We start from the raw sequence: 21,653 nt of genomic DNA on the forward strand, positions 1-21,653 counted from the left end.
GTTCCTTTTCAGATTTCTTAAGACGGGTCGTAACTTAGTTTATAAACCTTTAGCCTTTCCTCTTCTCTAACACAAACATTTAAATGCTTTACGTGTTCCTCTGGGTACAGCTTTAGTAGCAGCTTACAAGTTTGAGAATGTTATTGTTTTAATATCATTCAGTTCCACATACATGCTACTTAACAAACCATAATTTATCTTTGCCCCATGATATATTTAGGGGTATCTTTGGTAAACAGCAAGTAGTAGATTTTTTTTTTTTAATCTTTGTTTTCTAAATGAAGCGTCCCATCTATTTTAATCTAATTTAATCACAGATCTCTGTGAATTGAAACCTGCCATCTTTCTATTCGTTCTGCGCATTCTTTCTTCCTCTCTTTTCTTTCCCCTATTTTGATTGTTTGAATTCTTCTTTTTTTTTTTTTGGCACTCCCTTTTTCTGTATGGGTCTGTAAGTTATATGTCCTTTTACTATCCTCTTAGTGGTTACACTGGTTACACTCTTCTCCAACAATACAACTTAAAAATACTTAAAATACTATGTATTGGGGCACCTGGGTGGCTCAGTTAGTTAAACGTCTGACATTGGCTCGGGTCGTGATCTCGCAGTTCATGAATTTGAGCCCCACGTCCACCTCTGTGCTGACAGCTCAGAGCCTGGAGCCTGCTTCGGATTCTGTGCCTCCCTCTCTCTCTGCCCCTCCACTGCTCATGTTGTTTCTCTCTCTCTCTCTCTCTTAAAAATAAACATAAAAAATTAAAATACTATATATTAACATACTTAAAACACTTCCTGACTTATATGCCACTTAGTGTTTAGTACTATTATTCTTGCTCTATATAATTACACAATTTCAATTTACCCCTATGTTTACTCTTTCTATTCCTTTTTTGAATCTCCAGGCTTCCACCTGTAACTATTGTCCTCTTGCCTGAATATTAGCCTCTAGGGTTTCTTTTAGTGCAGGTCTGACATAATGAATTTTTTCACTTTTTGTCTGTCTGAAAATGTCTTTATTTTACTTTTATTCCTGGAAGATATGTTCACTGGGTATAAAATTCTAGGTTGGCAACAATTTTCTTTCAGCACTTTGAAAGTATCATTCAACTGTTTTGGGGCTTTCATTGTCCATTTATTGTCACTCCTTGGAAGGTACCCCTTCTTATTACTACTTTTAATATTTTTCCTTCATATTATTAGATTCTTATCAGTTTCACCATGATGTGTCAAGTTGTGAATTTATTTGTCCCACTCATGTTTTGAAGGGTTTCTTGAATCTGTGCCTGGATGTTTTTCCTCAGTTGTAGATAAGTCTTTTCTTAAGTTTTAGATAATTGCTTTTGTTCCTTCTTTCAAAATTCCAATTACATATTTCTTTGCCTCTTACCCTTTCTTCTGTATTTTTCATCCTTTTTTCTTCTGTTTTTTTTTTTGTTTTTGTTTTTGTTTTTTTTATTCTGGATACTTCCTGAAATATCTTCTGGTTCACTAATTTTATCTTTGGGTTTTTTTTTTTTTTTAATCAGCTATTAGATCCATCCACGATGCTCTTAATTTTAGTTACTGTATGTTTCACTTCTGGAACTTCCACTTGGTTACTGTCATAGTTTTAGTCTTTTGTCAAAATTCTCCTTGTATCTTCTGTATCTTTGAACATTTGAAAAGTTATTTTAAAGTCTGCATCTACCAATGCTAATATCTAGAGCTTCTATTCGCTATCTTTTTTCTGGTTGCCTTGTCTCCTAATGTAACTGGTTATGTTATATTATGTGGCAGGGTGCCCAGGTGGCTTAGTCAGTTAAGTGTCTGACTTCGGCTCAGATCAGCATCTCACGGTTTATGAGTTCGAGCCCCGTGTCGGGCTCTGTGCTGACAGCTCAGAGCCTGGAGCCTGCTTCGGATTCTGTGTCTCCCTCTCTCTCTGCCCCTCCTCCGCTCACATCTGTGTCTCTCTCTGTCTCAAAAATAAATAAACATTAAAAAAATTTTTTTAATGTTATATTGTGTGGCAAATCTTATTTTTCCTAAAATTGTTAGTGGAAATACATTGCCTAGGATACTGTCATCCTTCTAGAGAGGATGTTTAAAATCAGTTCCACTAGCTATATGGAACACTGGAGCTCCAGTATCATCTCAAGCCACACTCGTGGCTCCAGAAGATTTTAAGCCACGCTGCAGTTCCCGTGAGGGCCTGCATACTTCTTCCAGTTTACTCTTACTCCTGGGGTACAGCCCTGGAATGTCCCAGCCCAAAGCAAACGACTCCACAGGACCTGCCTACACAAAACCTGAATTCCAATCTCTGTCCTAGTCCTATGAAGCTATGTAAATTGCCACTCGGTTTTGTTCGGTCATCCTTTATGGAATGAGCAAAAGCTTCCAGGAGGCGAGTGGCCCCCAATTTTGGATTCACCACTTTAGGGCTCCATCCCCCTCTGGGTTTATGTGTACAGTCAACTGAAATCCATGGAGACACAGATCACATGAACTGTACGTTCACTATGCCATCAATTGTAAGATGCTCCACACATTTAATAATTGGCCTTCAGGGTGGAGGGGGGATGGCTGAAATGTATGTATTGATGATCAGATACTTCTTGGTTCCAGAAACATCAAAATAGTTTTATTTTTAATACGTCGTGTTGTAAATCTATCAAGGAAGTATGTTTGCTACAAAGAAGTATCATCTAAGCAATGTAGAGATCTACTAATATGTCCTAACACCATACCGCAAACCCAGAGAGGACAGACCTTTCCAAAGACCCACTCCTGATCTGTAAAGCCTGGGAGACCCCAGCCTGGCTTCAAACTGGCTCTTCGCAATTCCTAAACACCCTGGTTATCTGATGTAATGACAGCAACAACGTTATGAAAAATATCCACACTTAACTACATTGTGGAAATATGCATGCACAGGACCTACTTTGTCTGTCCAGAACCCGGATGTAAAATGTAAGGCAGAGAGAGCCACGGTTCCAGATTCACTGAAAAGCTTTGGGGGTAGCCTTAGCAGTCTTCTTTGTCCAACTGCTGCTTCACGTGTGGCCCAATTGGAAATGTAAGTCAGCCCGGTTGTGTGTGTTGTCTATGGCCATCTGCCAGCCCGTCCTCAAGGTTATTATCAACCAAAGCAGTTGTTGGAGCCCGCTCTGCTCGTTCACATTCCTGTGGCATGAAGGAGACAGGAATGGCCCCTGCCTTTTCTGGGTATGACTAAAGAAGCAGTGACCAGAACTAATGGGAAGTTTTCTCCCGGCTGGCCGCAAGAATCGTTTCTCCACAAGGATTCCTTTGGTCGGGAACTGAGGGCCCGAGGGGAATGGCTTGCCTCCGATCTGTAATGTCTAGGGCCTGAGCTGGGAAGACCCAGAAGCCGGCAAGAACTCAACAGCTGGGGGACAAGAATCACGGAGAGACACCTTCACTGGCGTCTCTGGCGGTCGATGCTGGCTATGGACCGCGACCCCGGTTGGGGCTATCGGTGAGGGCACCTCTGTGGGGCATCTCCCTGTGGCCTGGACTTCCTCACAGCATGGCCCTCTCGGGATAGGCAGACGTCTTACATGACACGTCAAAAGTGAGTGTCCCAGGAATCTGGGCATGGACCTTTCCGACCTAACCTCAGGGGTCACATGGTACCACTCTTGCTGTATTCTATTGGTCCAGGCCATTCTATGCTGTGCCTCATTTAAAGGGAGAGGACACAGACCCAGCTCTCCATGGGAGTAACACGAGAGAACTCGTTCCCATCCTCCTATTCACAGGTATGTAGACGAACCCCCACAGGGAAAGAAGAGATCAAGGATTTACACCGAACAGTTAACAGCCATTACCTCTGAGGTGGGGAAGAAGAGAGAAACTCACTTTGAACTTCACACATGTCTGTATTACTTGAACTTTTCACAAGCAAGTATTAGTTTTATGACTTAGAAAGAAACTCGGAACAACAAAGTCAGGAGGGAATACCGTGACAGAACTCCAGAAACGTGTTTTTATTTGAGAACTGAAAACAAGAATGTGCCCGAAGCCACTGTCCGCTGGCCTTGGCCCATCCTGGCACCTCAAAACGGTGACCGAGCCCCCATAGGAGCCTTGGTGGGGGAGCGGGGGTGCGAGGGAAGGAGAGCTCTCCCCTGCATGCCTGACTCACCCCAGGGTGCCATCCGCCAACCAGCCCGTGGTGCACACCGCAAAGGCACAATCCTGGACCACCCTCCGCAGCTCGTCCGCAGATACCAGGTGCGCACCCCTGCTCCTGCAGGAAAGGCGGGCCACCTCCAGTTCCAGGCCGCGCGAGCCGTTCTGGGATTCCAGCACAAACAGCTTCCCTGTGTGGGGACAAGCACGAACACGGGCTTACCCCAGGATCCACGGGATTGAACCTCAGCACACTCAGTCTCTGGCAGACACGGGTCGCAGCTGTAGTTTCCTGCTGGCCGGAAGTCCCCAATGAGCAGCGACCACCCCACGGTACTCATCCCAGGACGAGGTGACGACAGTTACTTTGGTGCTTTTACCGGTTTTACGCTCCTGTCGCCTTCAATGACTTCTTTTTTGTTTTAAGTTTATTTTCTTAGAGAGAGACAGAGACAGCGCAAGGAGGGGAGGGGCAGAGAGAGAGAGAGAGGGAGAGAGTCCCAAGCAGGTTCTGCGCTGCTAGAACAGAGCCTTGATCCGGGGCTCAAACTCACGAACCACGAGATCATGACCTGAGCTGAAACCAGGAGCCGGAGGCTTAACTGACGGGGCCACCCAGGTGCCCTGCTCCTGTCTTCTTTAAAACAAAATTAACCATCTGCTTTGCATGCTTCTCTGGATATACGCTTGAAACCTTCCTTTTTCAAAGCTATTTTACAAACACCGTGTCTTAAGGCCCAGCGTCCTAGTTGTCCCGGGCAGCTGGGCAGTCGGTGTCCAGGGGACGGACGTCGGACTCGGGTCTGCCTTCTTCTGCCTGCCCTGGCCCCGGGGTGACCCCGTACACGGCAGGCTGCCTCCCCTCTCCTTGTCTCAGAACATCATCGGGCCCGTCCCGCGGTGAGTCCACTTGTGCGGGCTGCCACTTGTCCCAGGCCGGACGAGACAGCGGAGGCCATGTCCGGGGCACCGCGGATTCCCGTAGCACCTCGGTAAACGGGCGTGCAGCGAGCCTCAAAAACGTGGGACAGGTGAGTACCATGGGAACAGGAAAGCAGGCAGAGGAGGAAGCTGAGTCTGAAAGCAAAAGAGAGCTTTCGGCAAGAAACTCATGGCGGAGGAGGGAGGGAGCACTGTGGTCTCTGGGAGCCTCCTGCAGAGGTGAAGCAGTGCCTGGGAAAACCCTATCAAGTTTAAGGTAGGGGGGAGGAAGAATCCCGGTTAGAATGAGACACTTCGCTTCCCTCTTTTGGCAAAATTATCACACTGTGTTGATTTTATTGGAATGAGACACTTCAGCTGTTATCAGTTCTGAGATAATTATAATAAATACGATAAGCCCTCAGCTTTGGGATCAAAGCCATGAGGAAAATTAAAAAATGTTTCACACTAAACGTATCTGTAGGGGACTCGTCCTCCCTTAGACTTGGTGCCAGTGTGCAGTACACAGTCTGAACAACTGTACTTGATGGCCCTGCCTGGAGAAGCATGTGCCCCAAGACACTTTTGTGTCAATGGCATTTGCCTCAGTGGGAAAAAATATTAGGAAATTTAACTGATGCGCTGATAGTCAAGCCCTTGAACAAGGGGGACAACAGTGAAAGCCTAGGGCGCACATGAGGTAGAGAAGGCGACAGGCCTCTCCTCTCCTCTCCACCACCATCACACCCGCACGTAAATACACAAAGCTGGGACCCTGAGGGGTTTAGCTCTCAGGATAAGAGTGACCGAGGATAAACAGTACCCCCTCCTCTCATTCTCAAGGGACTGTGGGAAGAGTTGTCTGAGCGCCAGATACCCAAGCGCTAATACTCAGTGGGAAATGTCACCCTGACAAAAACTGACGTCTAAGATACTTTAAGCCGTGAATTTAGCCTAAAGTGGCTTAAGGCCGACATTTATCGACACCCGGCAGGAACAAAGGGAAATCTTGTCTGGAGGGAAAAAAATATCTTCATCGTAGGCTTCGGGAAATCCCATGCAAATATTCTTTCAAAGGCAATGACCACAACACTAAAACACGGCTAAGTGTTCAGGGGACGAGGCACCACGAGTGAGAAACAACATACACAGTGTCCAGCAGAAACTGACCTAAAGGTACATCTGATAGTGTTATTAATAGGCACAGATCATAAAACAATGATAATTACCACATCTAAAGGAAGAAAAGACAAGTCTGAAAACATCCGCAAAGAAGAGAAAACTACAAAAAGGGGCTTAGCTGAACTGCGAAAGAACCAGGTAGGACTTCTAGAAATAAAGTCACAATGATAAATTAAAAATGCAATGGATGCTTTTGGCTGCATGTCAGACACAATCGGACAAAGAACTTATCCTTGGGGCGCCCGGGTGGCTCGGTGTTTGACTTCGACTCAGGTCATGATCTCACAGGTCATGAGTTCGAGCCCCACGTCGGGCTCTCTGCCGACAGCTCGGATTCTGTATCTCCCTCTCTCTCTGCCCCTCCCCAGCTCACACTCTGTCTCTCTCTCTCAAAAATAAAATAAAAACATTAAAAAAATTTTAAAAAAGAACTCATCCTTGAAACAGAAGTCAGAAGAAATCATTCAAAAGGTAGCAGAGAGACAAAAAAGATGAAAAATAGTAAGTTAATAAAAAGACACAAAGGAAAGAATGAGATTCCAGAAATAAATCTCCACGTTGACAGTCAACTGATTTTCAACAAGGGTGATCGAGACCACCCAATGGGAAAAGAAGAGTCTTTTCAAGAAACGGTGCTGGAACAACTCAACAGGCACATGCAAAAGAGTGAAGCTGGACTCCCGCCTCACCCTTTACACAATAATTCCCTCAAAGTGAATCAAAGGCCTAAATGGAAGAGCTAACACCGTAACACTGAAGAGAAAACATAGGAAATCTTTGTGATCTTGGATGATGCCATGGTTTCCTAGACACAACACCAAGAGCACAAACAACCAGGGAGAAAAGATACAAACTGAACTTCATCAAATTAAAAACGTTTTGCTTCAGAGAACAAAATCAATGAAGCGAAAAGACAGCCCACAGCATGAAAGAACATTTCTGCAAATACACATCTAGTAAGAAACTCGTATATAGAGTGGGTAAGGAACTCCCACAACCCGACAACAATTAAAGAGACCAAGCAGCCTGAGTACAGATGGGCCAAGGACTTGAAAAGATCTTTCTCCAAAGAAGCCATACAAACGGCCAAGAGGACATTGCTGACGTTGCTAACCATCAGGGAAGTGAAATCAAACTACAATTAAATACCACTTCATGCTCACTAAGATGGCTACTAATAAAAAAGAAACGACAGAAAATAACAGGGCTGGCAGATAGGTAGCGAAAAAATACCGAACGTGTATGCGTTGCTGGTGGGATCGTGAAGAATGATTCACAACCACCATTTGTGGAAGCGACCAAAGTGTCCATCGACAGATGAACGGGTAAACGAAATGTGCTACAAAATACAAAGGAATATTAACTATCCTTAAAAAGAAGGAAAATTTGACAGATGCTACAACATGGCTAAATCTTGAAGACATTATGTTAAGTGAAGTAAGTTAGTCCAATTCCTAGCGATAAAAAATAGAATGGGGGTTGCCAGGGGCTGGGGTGGGGACGGTAGAGAATTAATGCTTAATGGGCATGGAGTTTCAGGTAGGAAAGATGAAAAAGCCCTGGAAACGGATGGCGGTGACAGTTGTACCCCCATGTGAATGCGCTCAAATGCCACAGATTTGCACACTTAAAAATGGCTAAAATGGGCAAAGGATCTGAATAGACATCTTTAAAGAAACGGCCAATAAGCACACGAAAAGAGGCTCAACGTTATGGGCCGACAGCAAAATGCAAATCAAAACCACAATGAGATGTTACTTCCTATCCAGTAGGATGGCTATCATCAAAAAGACATTTTTTGACCTAAGTGATGGCGAGGAAGTGGGTAAAGTGGAACCCTCAGACGCTGCTGGTGGGAACAGAGAAGGATGCAGCTGCTTGGAAAACCGTCTAGCATCTCAAAAGTTGACAGCAGCTTCTCCTAGAGTTACCACGTGACCCAGCAGTCATACTCTTAGCTGAATACCCAAGAGAACCGAAAACACGTGTTTATATAAAAGCTTCTGTATATGCACTGGGTGTTATATGTAAGTGACGAATCATTGGGTTCTCCTCTAGAAACCAACACTACGCTGTACATTAACTAACCTGAATTTAAATAAGTGAATAAAAAAAAAAAGAAACTTCCGTATGAATGTTCCTAGCAGCGTTATTTATAATAAGTAATAAATTAAGTCCACAATTATAAAACTGTGTGTATAATAGCCAAAAAGTAGAGTCCACCCAATGACCATCAACTGATAACTGGATCAACAAAGTATGGTCTGAAGAGCCACACGAAAGAATATTATTTGGCAGTGAAATGAAATGAAGTATTGACACATGCTACAAATGGATACGAACATTATGCGAAGGGAAAGCAGCCAGTCACAGAAGTTCACACATCGTATGAGTCCATTTACATGAAATGTCCAAAACAGGCAAATTCAGACACAGGAAGTAGTTGCCTAGGGGTTGGGGGGTTGAGGAGAAACAAGGAAATAAATGCCAATGGGAACAGGGTTTATCTGGGGGCAAAAAAAATGTTCTAAAATTGTGCACAGTGATTCATAACTTGGTGAGCATGCTAAAGACCAGTGAATCACACGCTTTAAAAGGGCAAATTGTACAGTATATGAATCATATTCCAATAAAGCTGTTATTAAAAAAGCCATTGCTAGAGAAGAACAGGTTCTGTTATGACAGTTATTTCATGAGTAATGTAAAATAATTTTGAACAAATAAATAACAACTCTAGACTAGAAAAAGGCAATATTAATAAAACTACAGGGAGAATTGGAAAAAATCCACAGTGCTTATGAAAATTTTAACCACTGGCCTCCTCAGGAATTGATAAAACAGGAAAAAAACTGGAAAGAACATATGAGATTTAAGCAACAAAATTAACACACTTGATGTAAGGACTGATGCACAATATGGCAAAGTATAGAATGCACATTCAGTATAGACACACAAAGGACATTTATAAAACTGATCAAATACTGAGCTTCAAGACAAATCAAAAAACATTTCAAGACTCAAATCATACAAAGCATATTTAAAAAATTTTTTTAAATGTTTTTATTTATTTTTGAAGGAGAGAGACAGAGCATGAGCAGGGGAGGGGCAGAGAGAGAGGGAGACACAGAATCGGAAGCAGGCTCCAGGCTCTGAGCTGTCAGCACACAGCCCAACGTGGGGCTCAAACTCACAAACTGTGAGATCATGACCTGAGCCGAAGCTGGACGTTCAACCTACTGAGCCACCCAGGCGCCCCTATACAAAGCACATTTTTAAACGACAATACAAACAACCTAAAATGACTTGTCTTATTTATCAAACACTTATACAGTGTTTACTATGGGTAAACACTTTATAAATTGGTTTATAAATATTGCTTTATAAATTGCTTTATAAATATTAAATTAATCCTTATAACAACTCTGTGATGCAGGTGTTATTATTATCCTTATTTATAGTTAAGATTTGGTATGAATTATTTGTCCAAGATCACACAGCTGGGATACAAAACCAGGCATTTTGGCTGTATCTTAAAGTTCCTAACCACTGTATTATATATACTGCCTCTCAATAGCAAAGTAATAACTAGGAAAATCCCCTTGTGGATGGAAATTACAAAACACACTTCTAAATAAACGATGGGTTCAAAGAAAACCACAATTCAAACAAAACATTTTTATGAAAGTGACAAAAACTTGTGGGGAAACTAAAGTAGTATTTAAGGGGCATTTGTAGCCTCAAATGATCATATTACAAAAGAAGAGTTGTTGATAACTAATGATTTAATTTCTTATCTTAAAAACATAGAACATAAAATTAAAGCTTCTAAAGAAGTAGAAGCAGGGAAATAAGATAGAACAGAAATCAATGAAATGGAAAGCAGATGTACAATAGAGGAAATAAAGCCAAAAATTGTTTCTTTCTAAAGAATGATAAAATTGATAAATCCTTAGCAAAACTGATCAAAGACAAAAAGAGAGAAAATGCAAATTACCAATATCAAGAATGAAAGGGGACATTACTACAGATCCCATGGACACTGAAAAGATAGTAAGCGATTATTATGTTATATATGCCAGTACATTTGACAATTTAGATGAAATGGACAAATTTCATAAAACAAACTTAGCAAAACTGACCCAAAATGAATAAGAAATCTGAATATGTCTTTCACTACTGAAGAAATTAAGGGGCACCTGGCTGGCTCAATGGTGGAGCATGTGACTCGATCTCAGGGTCTTGAGTTTGAGCCCCATACTGGGTGGGGAGATTATAAATAAATAAACTTAAAAAAAATAAATTAAACTCATCATTTAAAAATCTTCCCATGAGAAAAACTTCAAACACATATGACCTCACTACCAAACACTAAACAAAACAACAAAACAACAGCTCACCTTGCAGCCACCTTTTTAGACAACAGTGGAGGGAACAACTTCCCCACTTATTTTAGAAATCACCATAATACTGATGTCAACACTTGACAAGAATATTACAAGAAATGAAAATCACAGGCCAATATATCTCATGAATGTAGAGTCAGTAACCGTAAACTGTTTCTTACTCCAGGCTCAGTTCTAAGTCATCTCTTTTCACTACGAAATGTTTCTCTAGGATTCTATCCACACACATGGCTTCATACCTTACACAGATGACTCACATTTTTCTCTTTAGTCCAGACCCTTCCCACTAACCGCAGCCACCTCTACACACCTCCACCCTCTCTCGTCTGCCAACTAAAATGGCATCCTATATGGTCTCTCTCTATATCCAGTCTTGCCCTGGTCCCATCCATTCTTCCTACATCACCATCAGGGCAATCTTTTCAAAATGCAAATCTTATTAGCCATTCTACCACTGGAAATCATCCAATGACTTCCTTCCCTTTTTTGGATTAAGAAGGAACTTTGTCTATGACGCCCCACCTCATTACACCCACTCCAATTTTCCTAGCATCATTTCAAACCATTTCCACCTTGGACTCGTGACTCCAGCCACTCTGTCTCTTATCACATGGCCCATTCTCCCTGCTCACAAATTTTTTTTTTTTTTTGTATGTGCTATTCTCTACCCAGACACCTGTTCTTCCCCCTCTTTGCCTAGTCAATTCTTATTCCTCTCTCAGATCCTAATGCACCAAACCAGAATCTCCTGGTACAGGCTCCCATAGTACCTCTGTCCTTTAATTTAATCACTTATTAAAATCACAAATTCACATTTTATTCACATAATGATTTGCTTACTGACTAACCCACTGGATGTTAAACTCCCTGATAGCAAGGACCTATTTCCCCTCACCATTCTATCCCCAACAGCAAGGATTGTACCTAGCATATGATAGATGCTCAATCAATTATCTGTTGCATTAATGAATCTTTTCCTATAATCATTACCCAAACACAATTAATTTCCATTCAGTCAATGTGAAAAGTTTTCAGTTTCAAAAGTATTTTAAAAGCACAGTAGAAAAAAGGGGGAAAAAATACAGGGGCAGATCTCTCTAATATAGGAGATGTATATCTCATCAGTCAAATGCAAACTAAATGTTTTTCATTTGAATTTATCTCATTGACATTTTTAATGAGTCCATGGAGGTTTTAATAACTCCAAGTCTCTCTCCAGATGTCTGTGACACATCAAGTCTAGCTGAAAGTTTCTTCTTCCTTCCACCACCGCAGAACACAAATAACGAAATGTGGAAAGCGAAGGTCGTTAAACATATATGTCGTAGGGAAAAGAATCCTTTCATAATATAGATTATAATTCTTCAATGGCTCTGTTATAAAAGTTGGAACTCAGTAAATGGAGTTTCTTGAAAGTAAGTGTACTTAGGGAAGCAGGGAGAGGAAAGAAAGGAGAAGGGAGAAACAGGCATTTCTGGCAAGGGATAACAAGAAAAAGAGCTGTGGTGCTTCTGTTTCTCTCTCCTTGTCCAATGATATTTCTGCCTTCAAGTTTCTAGGACCCACAGTAAGCCAGATAGGCACAAAAAAGCTGATCCCTATCCACTCAGCATTCCACTTAAGCAGTTATAATAGGGTGAAACTCTAAAGCCTCGGGGATTGCAGAAGTACTTCTTTGAAACGAATTAAAGTTGGTACAATACTATACATTGTTCAAAAGTCGATACTGACTCCTATTTATTCCACTTGCATTCATCAGGCAAAAAATACTATAGTAAAAAAGTAACAGCGGGTTGGCTGCTAATAGGTATGGGATTTCGGTTCAGCGGATAGAAATGTTCAGGAGTTAGCGGTGATGATGGGACAATGCAATCAATGTACGAGCTCCACTGATTATAAATGTTTAAATGGTAAATTTTACACGGACTACATCTCAATGAAAAAGAACCCAACAGTCTTCAGGAGGAACCTTCAAAGTTAAAAATGTTTTCTTTTCTAACACTCTGAGGATATGAAGAAATAAAACATTCATCCTTAATTAGGAGCAAAGGGTTCTGCAAGCTGGCACTTAGGACAAAAGCACCAAAATTCTAAGATAGTATCTGGAGGTTTTTTTCTCACTTTCCCCCTTTCCCTAACCACCACGCCTCTTTCTGGCAAGCTCACTTCTTTCCCAGGGAATTGTTTACTCAAAAAGCAACGACGTTCAAAAATATACAAAGCATCCCGAATCAGCCAAGGGTTTTTCTTCTTCATCAATCCAATCTGTCCCAAGCTTGGACTTTCTAGAAACCGCTCATGGACGTGAGAACTGCTGTCTTCTTTCCTCCCAGATCCTCCTGCACCAAGTCAATGGGGTTTTGTCCCAAAATGAAAATACAGCTGAATTAGCTTTTCAAAATGTAGCCGATATAAGGCTCTGATCCTGCCAATTTAAGGGAGGCGCTGAAAGCTGAATTCAGGTTTAAAAAAAAAAAAAAAAGCAAAGAAACAAACAAAAAAGCGGGCCAATTCTCACCACCTGCGAGAACCTGTTTGTTGCCTATTTCTGCGGCCTCGCGTCACACGACATCCTCACCTCGCACGCTCGGCTCCAGCCACTCTTTTGTCCCATCTCCCCTGCCCGTCACAGGGCCTTTGCACATGCTACTTCCCCCGGGCAAGGCACTCTCCTCTCCCCTTTGCCTGCTGATCCCTACTCATCTTTCCGATGTTCTTGGACCGAGACAAACTAGCCGGTAGCCTTGTCAGCCTCGTCGCCGGGAGCCCCTTGAACGGACGTGGAAAAGCAGGTCTCCGCAGAGGCGGCTCCGGGGCGCCCTAGACGTGACTTCACCGCAAAGCCCTTTCATGACGACCTTCGGAAGGCCAGGCTTTCTCGGGTGCTCGGGGAGGGGTCGGGAGCCAGGGTGGGGGGGGGGGGCGAGAGGGGACCCGGAGGTCGGCGGGGGGCCGCGGGGAGCACCCCCGCGCGCCGCCTCGCCCCCCGGGCCCCGCGCACACTCACCGTCTGCCCGCACGCACACGCGCGGCAGCCCCAGCAGCAGCAGCAGCAGCAGCAGCGCCGCGGCCCCGAGCGGGGCGCGGGGGCCGCGTCCCTCGGCGGCCATGGTCGCGGGCGTCCGGGCGCCGCGGGCTGGAGCGCGGGCTGCCCCGCGTGGGCGCCGCTCGGCTGTGCGCGCTGCGCTCTGCTCGGCCGTGCGCGCCCCGCGCGTCCCGGGGAGGAGCGCGCCGAGCCCCGGGGAGGCCGGGCGCCCGGAGCCGCCGCGCGGGGGCCCCCAGCTCCCGGGGGGTGGGGGTGTCGTCCGCGGCGCCGGGGAGGCGGCTGGACGCGCGGCTCCGCCTTCGCGCCGGGCACCTGGAGGTCTCGGCACCGCCGGAGGCTGCGCCGCACGCCGAGCTCGCGGGGCGCCGCCGGGGCGGAGGGTGAGGGCGCGGGGAGGCGGGGAGAGCCGAGCGCCGGCCGCAGGGACCCCCCCCCCTTTTCCCCCCCGCCTGCCTGGGGGGGGGGGGGGCGGTCGGCCAAAGGGGGACGCGGCCTGGCGGCCTGACCCCGGGAGGACGGTCCGAGCCTGAACGCCCACGTCTGCGCTCTGCCCCCGGACTTTGCGGCTCCCCCGCCCCCTCCCCGAGGAGGAACACGGTGGGGACAAGGGGCCTCCAGCCAGCTCGCCCCAAGGAGCCAGGCGCACGCAGCCGCGGGACCCCTCCTGAAGGCGTGGCTGCAAAGGCCCTGCGGGGTGGGGGGGCATCTTCGGCCGCCTCCCTCACGTCCCCAGGTGCGCCCAGCATTTCTCCAAGGCGCTGGGGCGGTTGTCGCCCTCGTCGCGCCTCCCAGGCCAGGGCTCCTCCACCTGGACAGGGCCTGGGACTCGCGGTCCGTTAGGGGCTGGGATTCACCTGCTGAAGCGTCCTGCCGGATTCTGCCGCAGGAGTCCCTGCCCTCAGTTGCTTCCTCTTCCCGGTTCGCCCCCTGTCCGGTGTCCTAGCATCGGCCTCCCGCGGCGAGCGGAGGCGGGTTTGCGTTCTCGACGCGTGCAGTGATAAAGATCCGTGTTGTAACTCGGGCCCGCGGCGCCGGACGGTTTACCAGTCCCTTCCGCCTTCGCGTCCTGGTCAGACGTGCCCACGGCGTGCCTGCCCCCGAGCTGGGCCCGGTAGCAGGGAGGATCGGTCCTGAAAATGCTCAGACCGAAGTAACACAGGCACGTAAGGAGGACGAACAAGTGGTTGGTACTCAAAGGAACACATGCTTGGCCCCAGGACAATGCGCTAGGACGCAGACGTTGAAAGACTACTTTTTAAGGTAAAAACTGGGATTGGGGGGCCCCTGGGTGCTCAGTTGGTTAAGCGGCTGACTCTTGACTTCTGCTCAGGTCATGATCTCACCGGTGCAGGAGATCAAGCTGGCTCTGTGCTTGGGATGCTCTCTCCCTTTCTTTCTGCTCCTTCCCAGGTCACATGCTCTCTCTCAAGTGAACAAACACCAAAAACAAAACAAAACAAAACAAAACAAAATCCACGGGGATTTGAACCCACACCTGATTTACTACATGCATCATTTTTCAGCTCATATAATTTTTGAAGTCTAGGGAAAAGATGTGTCCTCTCCTTGTTCCTCCCCGGATGTCGACTACAAGGCTATTATTTATTAGTGAGTAATTCCTTTACGAATAAAACTTTGCTTTCAAAATACAAATACTCTAGGGTGTTAAATGCAGTAAGGCCTGACAACCATTCACATGTAAGTGTAAATTAATTTACTCAGTCACTTCTCTTCTAACAGCTATATGGTAGCCTAAGGAGTGGAACTTCACATGTCTGGGTTGTAGGGGACCTTTTAAAGCCTGATTATTGCTGAGAATGGAGGGGAGGGGCCAGGAGGCCCCGCAGGAGCTACTGACTGACTTTCTCAGGAGCCCCACCACTTATGTGTTTAGAATAGTCAATTGGCTATTGCTGTCTAATCCTAATGACACTTCAAAGTTGGTCTATTTTCGGATGCATCTTGGCTTGTCCCAGTCTGGGGAGATGGCCTGCTCTGAAGGTTTGGTACAGCTGATTAGAAAACCATTTGGACCTTTCATGCAAAGTTAAATACCCACCTCTCCTGTAACACAGGATTCTGCTTCTAGATGTTTTTCCAAAAGAAATAATGTCCACACACAAAAAATTTGTACACAAATTTCATAGCAGCTTTATCCACAACCATTACAAGTTGGAAGCAACCCAAACATCATCAACAGATGAACAGAAACCCAGACCGCATCGTGGTCACACAATGGAGTACTATTTAGCAATCAGAGGAGTGAAATACTGGTACACTCAATAATGTGGTGACTGAGGGAAAGAAGCCTTCCGCAGAGCTCGAACTCACAAACGTTCGACGCGGGGCTTGAACTCACAAACCGTGAGATCGTGACCTGGGCCGAAGTCAGACGCTCAACCGACTGAGCCACCCAGGCGCCCCGCTGAAGTGTTTGTCCAGACCTTAATAGCAAATACGGAACATTCCCACTCGTCAGAAGCTCCTTTGTGTTCCTACCCTGTCAAAGGCAGCCACAGTATTTACTGTCACCACAGACCACTTTTGCCCCTCTTGAGCTTTGTTTGAATGGAATCATAACGTACAAACAGGTCTTCGTTCAGTCAGAAGTAGGAAGCCGTCACAACTTTGAGGCCCGAGGGCAGGAGGGGAGGTGGAGGGGTTAGCAAAACCCAGCTAGGGCCGTTGCCACAAAAGAGGCTTCCCGAAGGGGACGTTAGCCGTAGGTAGCAGAACAAAATCCCTGCCACTTGTCTGGTAGGAAGGGCGTGGGGCAGAAAATACCCCAACATCTCTGTCCTCCGCCCTTCGGATTCCTCCTGATGCCTCCTGTTGGCTGAGCTGTTTGATAGGTGGAGGGGAAAGGAACACAGGTACCAGCGTCCTTAGAGGTCATGGTCTCAGGGTGCAGACTTGGCCAGAGGAGGGTGGAAAACGGAGCTGGAGACACAGTCGGAAAACAGCCAGTAGGTCTATCTAGTTTTTTCATTCATTGGGATGAAGAAAACGCAGAATAAAACGGAAGTGCTATCAGTTTCTGTATGTGAATTCATTCATATTCTCACCCGAAGCTAAGCTGGTATTAGCCACCATCCGTGGTTATTTTCGCATAAGTGCTGTTTCACATAAAGGCAAGTGGGAGAAGCAGACAATGATAAAGTATGGCTGCTACAGTCCCCACTTGCGTAACTGGTCATGGGCCCTTATTTGACGATCATTGCAATGTTCCCCCATTCGAGTCTATGAGCCTCTTGGCCTGCATGACTGTTTTCTTTTAACCGCTGAGAGGGACCCACACTTTCATTCGTACTAGAGGATCTTTATTTGTTGATTCATTATGTTATTCGTTGGCCTTGGTTTCTCACGCACTGTTGTCATTGGACATGGGAGCTGTCTGGGATCTGGACAGTCTTTCATGCCATATCCTGTCGCAGCCACACAACCTCCCCTTGGTAGTCAGGACCAATCACCAGCCAGTAGGGTGACCTTCTTCTCTGCCGGTTGGAGAGCAAGCTTTGCTTCCAAGTTACTGGCACATGCCTGAGTGTTTACTGGTGGAAATATTTCTCCTTTGCCCGCCCAAACCTCCCGAGTCACGAATCTAAATGTCGTGGGGATGCTATACAAAACCTTGGCAGGTGGATTATTATATATAATGCATGGGAGGTCATTGCCACTTCCACTCCTTGGTTTTTAGACGGCGTCTTCTGTCTGTAAGAGAAATGGCCCCACGTATCGGCTGGTGGTTTAAGACATATGCTGTATCTGGGCATCTGAGAGGAGGGCTCCTCTCTCAAGGTGTTGTCACCAGCTAGTGACCTCACGTTTCTATGAAGCCACCCGCTTCTGAGTAGTGAGGCATATAGTAAAAACAGATGTGGCTGGAGTAAGAGGCACCTGACAACTAGAGAACGGGTCCAATTCTCAAGGTGTCAGCCTGATTATTAAGGAAACCCTCTCCATTGAATGCCCCTGGGTGGGGGAGGGGGCGGTTAGTCTACATATATATTCACAGGCTGCCAATTCCAGTAGGTCCATACGGCTATCCTTGTTATTGGTCTTTCGGTCTTGAACTTTTCAGGTCTTTGACCAACTATTTTAGGTATTATCCATAAATCAGTGTGGATTCATGAGTAAGGCCAAAGGTGAAACCAAAGTTTCACCCATTGGGAGGATTTTCTTTTGCTTTCTTTTTTTTTTTTTCATTGTGGTAAAATATACTTAACACAAAATGTACCACTTTAATCATCATCAGCGTGCGCTCTGTGATATTAAGTACGTTCATGATGTTGTGCAACCCTCACCACCATCCATCTCCAGAAAACCTTCAGCATCCCTAACTGAAACTTCGTACCCATTGAACAATAAGTCCCATTTCCTCAGCACCCCCAGCCCTGGCAACCACTCTGGTACTTTTGGTCTAGATTTGACTGTTCCAGGTACCCCACGTAAATGGAATCGTACAATGTCTGTCCTGTGTCACTACTGATTTTTAGTGCTGGACCAGAGTGGGGAAGGTTAGTGCCATGCTGTGGACACTCAAGGGTAAAGCAGGCCCAAGGAATTTCCTCCTCTGTGAAGTGAAACGCCACATGAGTCCACAGGTGTGGGCTGGGGTGGAGGAAGCCGAACAGTGAAACCAAGTGCCATGGAGATCTGAGCCACCGGCTCATCAATTTACTTGTCCCTTCCAGGCCCACTGACGTATATACCATTTCCATTTGAGAGTGGAATTCTGCTATACATTTCACAATAGCTCGTTCATAAGCCCAGCTAAGGTCTCACACTCACGTGGTACCTGTGGTCAAGGAGCCCGATTGCAGGATACAAAGTGCGTATCAAATGGAGAGTAGTTGATTCAACTCTGACACTCTAGGGGTCTCCATTGCCCTTCTGCTAGCTGGTGTGCCCAAGCATCGTAAGGCATCCGTATCTCAAAGTATTGTGCCTTTTGTGACGTGAGGCCAAGGTGGCAAGGCAGTTTGTACTGAAGCCTGGTTGCTACAAAGTTCCCTCTTGCTATGAACTGCTTTCAAAACTATAAGCCTTATGGGTTTACACACAGTAACTGGTCCCAAAACCTTTGTAACTTTTTATTCATGCTGGCATCGATTTATCCCTAAATACAGCTCGGAGGTAACACAATGAAAATCTCCTACTATCCTTGCTAGGTGAAAGCAAATGGCTTCTGATTGTGTTTGCTGATGGAATTAAAAATAAACCATTTAGGGGCACCTGGGTGGCTCAGTCGGTTAAGCGTCCGACTTCAGCTCAGGTCACGATCTCACGGTCCGTGAGTTCGAGCCCCGAGTCGGGCTCTGGGCTGATGGCTCAGAGCCTGGAGCCTGCTTCCGATTCTGTGTCTCCCTCTCTCTCTGCCCCTCCCCCGTTCATGCTCTGTCTCTCTCTGTTTCAAAAATAAATAAACGTTAAAAAAAATTAAATTAAAATAAATAAATAAATAAATAAACCATTTACTTGGTTAATAACCCCCTAACAGGTGCCCAAGCCTGTATTGATTTATTCTAGTAAGGACAGTATTCCTGGAAGAGCACGTATCAACACCTAATTCTTTTGAAGATAAGCCACTAACATTTCCCAAAGTCTTCTGGCTTCTGCTCCGGCAAACAGGAAAGAAACACCGAATGACCAAACGTCCCGGTTCCTTCCTCTTGCTCGTCACTGTTGTCCCGGTATCCCATCCAATTTCGTATTTGACCCGGGTGTTTCATTTTCTGAAGAAATATCATCAAGAGTAGACTCAGCATAAGCCAGAATGATCGTCCTCAGTCTTGCACTTCGGGTTTGTGAATGTTCTCATCTAATAGTGTGTAAGATGCATGTACCGTTCCGGCTTGAAAAGTGATGAACCGTGAAAGCTAACCAGTGGCCCATCTCATTTTCCCCGGCCTTTTTCTGATGCCATCTCGCCAGCTTCTCCCTTTCAAGGACAGTATGCAGAACCATCAGTTACATCATCGAGTGCGCTCAGACACGGGTGGCTAGCGACAGCTTACTCCTTATGGTCTGTGGTCGTGGCGGGAAAAGTATTCAAAGCTCCCGCCAGCCACCAGTCAGTTTAAGATGCATGAGGCCACCAGTCAGCAGGTCAGCGGGGAAAGTGGGACATTCTAGTTTAGGTTTATGTGCAATATGTGCAGAAAATGAAGGCTGAGGAATTCAGGCCTGGAGCTCTTCGTGTGTAGCTTAAATAGTCTTGCTACTCAGAATGATCATTTATTGTATGGTGCAAATCTACAACTACTTAGTCATTTATTTTATTTTTGGTAACTATTTTGCAATAAATCCTTTTGGTGGCAATGAATTTTAAGAAGGAAATGCATATTTAATGAAAAGTACTGTCTTTCCCTTTCTCAAGATAGTTAGTAATGAACATGTAGGTTACCCAAAATATTTGTCAATATTTACCAGCCATCACGGGCCTGAGAAATATCACGGACAACATGAAAATCAGACACATGAATCTGCTAAGGAAGCATCGGCAATCATTTCAAAAGTTTGAAGACAACATTTTAACAGGTACAATACCCATTCACATATCATTCTATGAAACATGACTTTTCTATTCAAATGACTTTTCTTTTAAATTAATTTCTTTCATTTTATTTCAAGTTTTCTTGTGCACATACGTTGATTCCATCAATGCCTAAATGATGCCAGTTTCACATGGTGTTACCAGATACTTTAAATAGAAAATAAGTCTACTCCAATAATGGTCCAATTTTTTTCACCAACTGTATGCATGAAATCAGAATAAATTTTTTGGAAGCTCAATTCTGTCAAAAGAGAACATTTGACATTATTTAAAGGCTATCATAAATTGTTTTATTTTTTTCTGGTGATTATATAAATACCAATAAATAATATCCACGCTAAATTAAGAAACCTCTGGATGTTTCTAGAATTCTTGAATACATTATGATGCCCATATAATCCATAATTTCAAACAAGCTGTGGTATCCTGTAGACCTGGGGAATTTGCTTGGATTATTTGTGTATTATTGAGTATATTTGACATATAACATTGTATACATTTAAGGTGTACAAAATGTCATTTTGATACATTTATATCTTGTAATACCATAGCCTTTGTTCTATATTATCCCATTCCATAATCATGGTACAGTATTGTTGTCCATATTCTTTAAACAGTGCATTCCATCACTGTGGCTTAGTCACTACTTGTTGAAGTTTGTGCCCTTAAACAACATCAATCTTCTTTCCACCCCCAACTTATATCATTTATTCGATGTTTCCTCCCTCTGTCAAATCTCTTCTTTTGGATTTCCTTTTTTTTTTTTTTTTTTTTTTTTTTTAATTTGAGAGAGAGAGACAGAGAGAGAGCGTGCTTGTGAACATGATCCGGGGTGGGGGCAGTGGGGGGCAGGGGAGAGAGAGAATCCTAAGCAGGCTCCACACTCAGTGTGGAGTCCAACAAGGGGCTGGATCCTGCGACCCTGGGATCATGACCTAAGCCAAAATCAAGAGTTGGATGACCACCCGACTGAACCACCCAGTCGCCCCTCTTCTTTCGGATTTCCTACTTTTAATCTCCTGGGATCATTCTTTTATTTTATTATTTTTTCTCCCTAGAGTTATGAGGATGGCTGAACACATGATCCCCAACACTAGACAGGTAAGATTGACAGCAGGTTGTTTTTTTTTTAATGTTTATCTGTTTTTGAGAGAGAGAGCAAGCACGTGAGCGAGCGAGGGAGGGGCAGAGAGAGAGACACAGAAGGTCTGAGGCAGGCTCCGAGCTGGCAGAAGAGAGCCCGAGGGAGCAGGGCTCGAGCTCAGGAACCATGAGATCATGACCTGAGCCAAAGTCTGGTGCGTAACTGACTGAGCCACCCAGGCATCCCAATAGTGGTTTAATAGTCACTTACACTCACAGCGTAGGGGAGAAGGACCCCGCATGCCATGGAGGGTCATTTGGGAA

The 21,653-nt window shown here is 45.1% G+C and overlaps 1 protein-coding gene across 2 annotated transcripts in view; it reads right to left on the bottom strand.

The window, feature by feature from the left end:
- Window positions 1-21,653, bottom strand: part of SUSD5 (sushi domain containing 5) — an 80,274-nt gene that overhangs the window by 37,649 nt on the left and 20,972 nt on the right. The window contains exons 1-2 of one of the 2 annotated variants that reach the window (XM_053904081.1): window positions 13,652-14,023; window positions 4,152-4,329 (exon numbers count right to left, since the gene is read on the bottom strand). In XM_053904081.1, the coding sequence (XP_053760056.1) occupies window positions 4,152-4,329; window positions 13,652-13,754 (281 nt within the window). In that variant the 5' untranslated portion in view covers window positions 13,755-14,023. Of the gene's footprint in view, window positions 1-4,151; window positions 4,330-13,651; window positions 14,024-21,653 lie in introns of those variants that run through there. The other variant, XM_019418581.2, reaches the window with a different exon arrangement.

The sequence above is a fragment of the Panthera pardus genome, unplaced genomic scaffold (assembly GCF_024362965.1).
Source record: "Panthera pardus isolate Hobbes unplaced genomic scaffold, ASM2436296v1 HiC_scaffold_16, whole genome shotgun sequence".
In the NCBI taxonomy this organism is placed as follows: domain Eukaryota; kingdom Metazoa; phylum Chordata; class Mammalia; order Carnivora; family Felidae; genus Panthera; species Panthera pardus.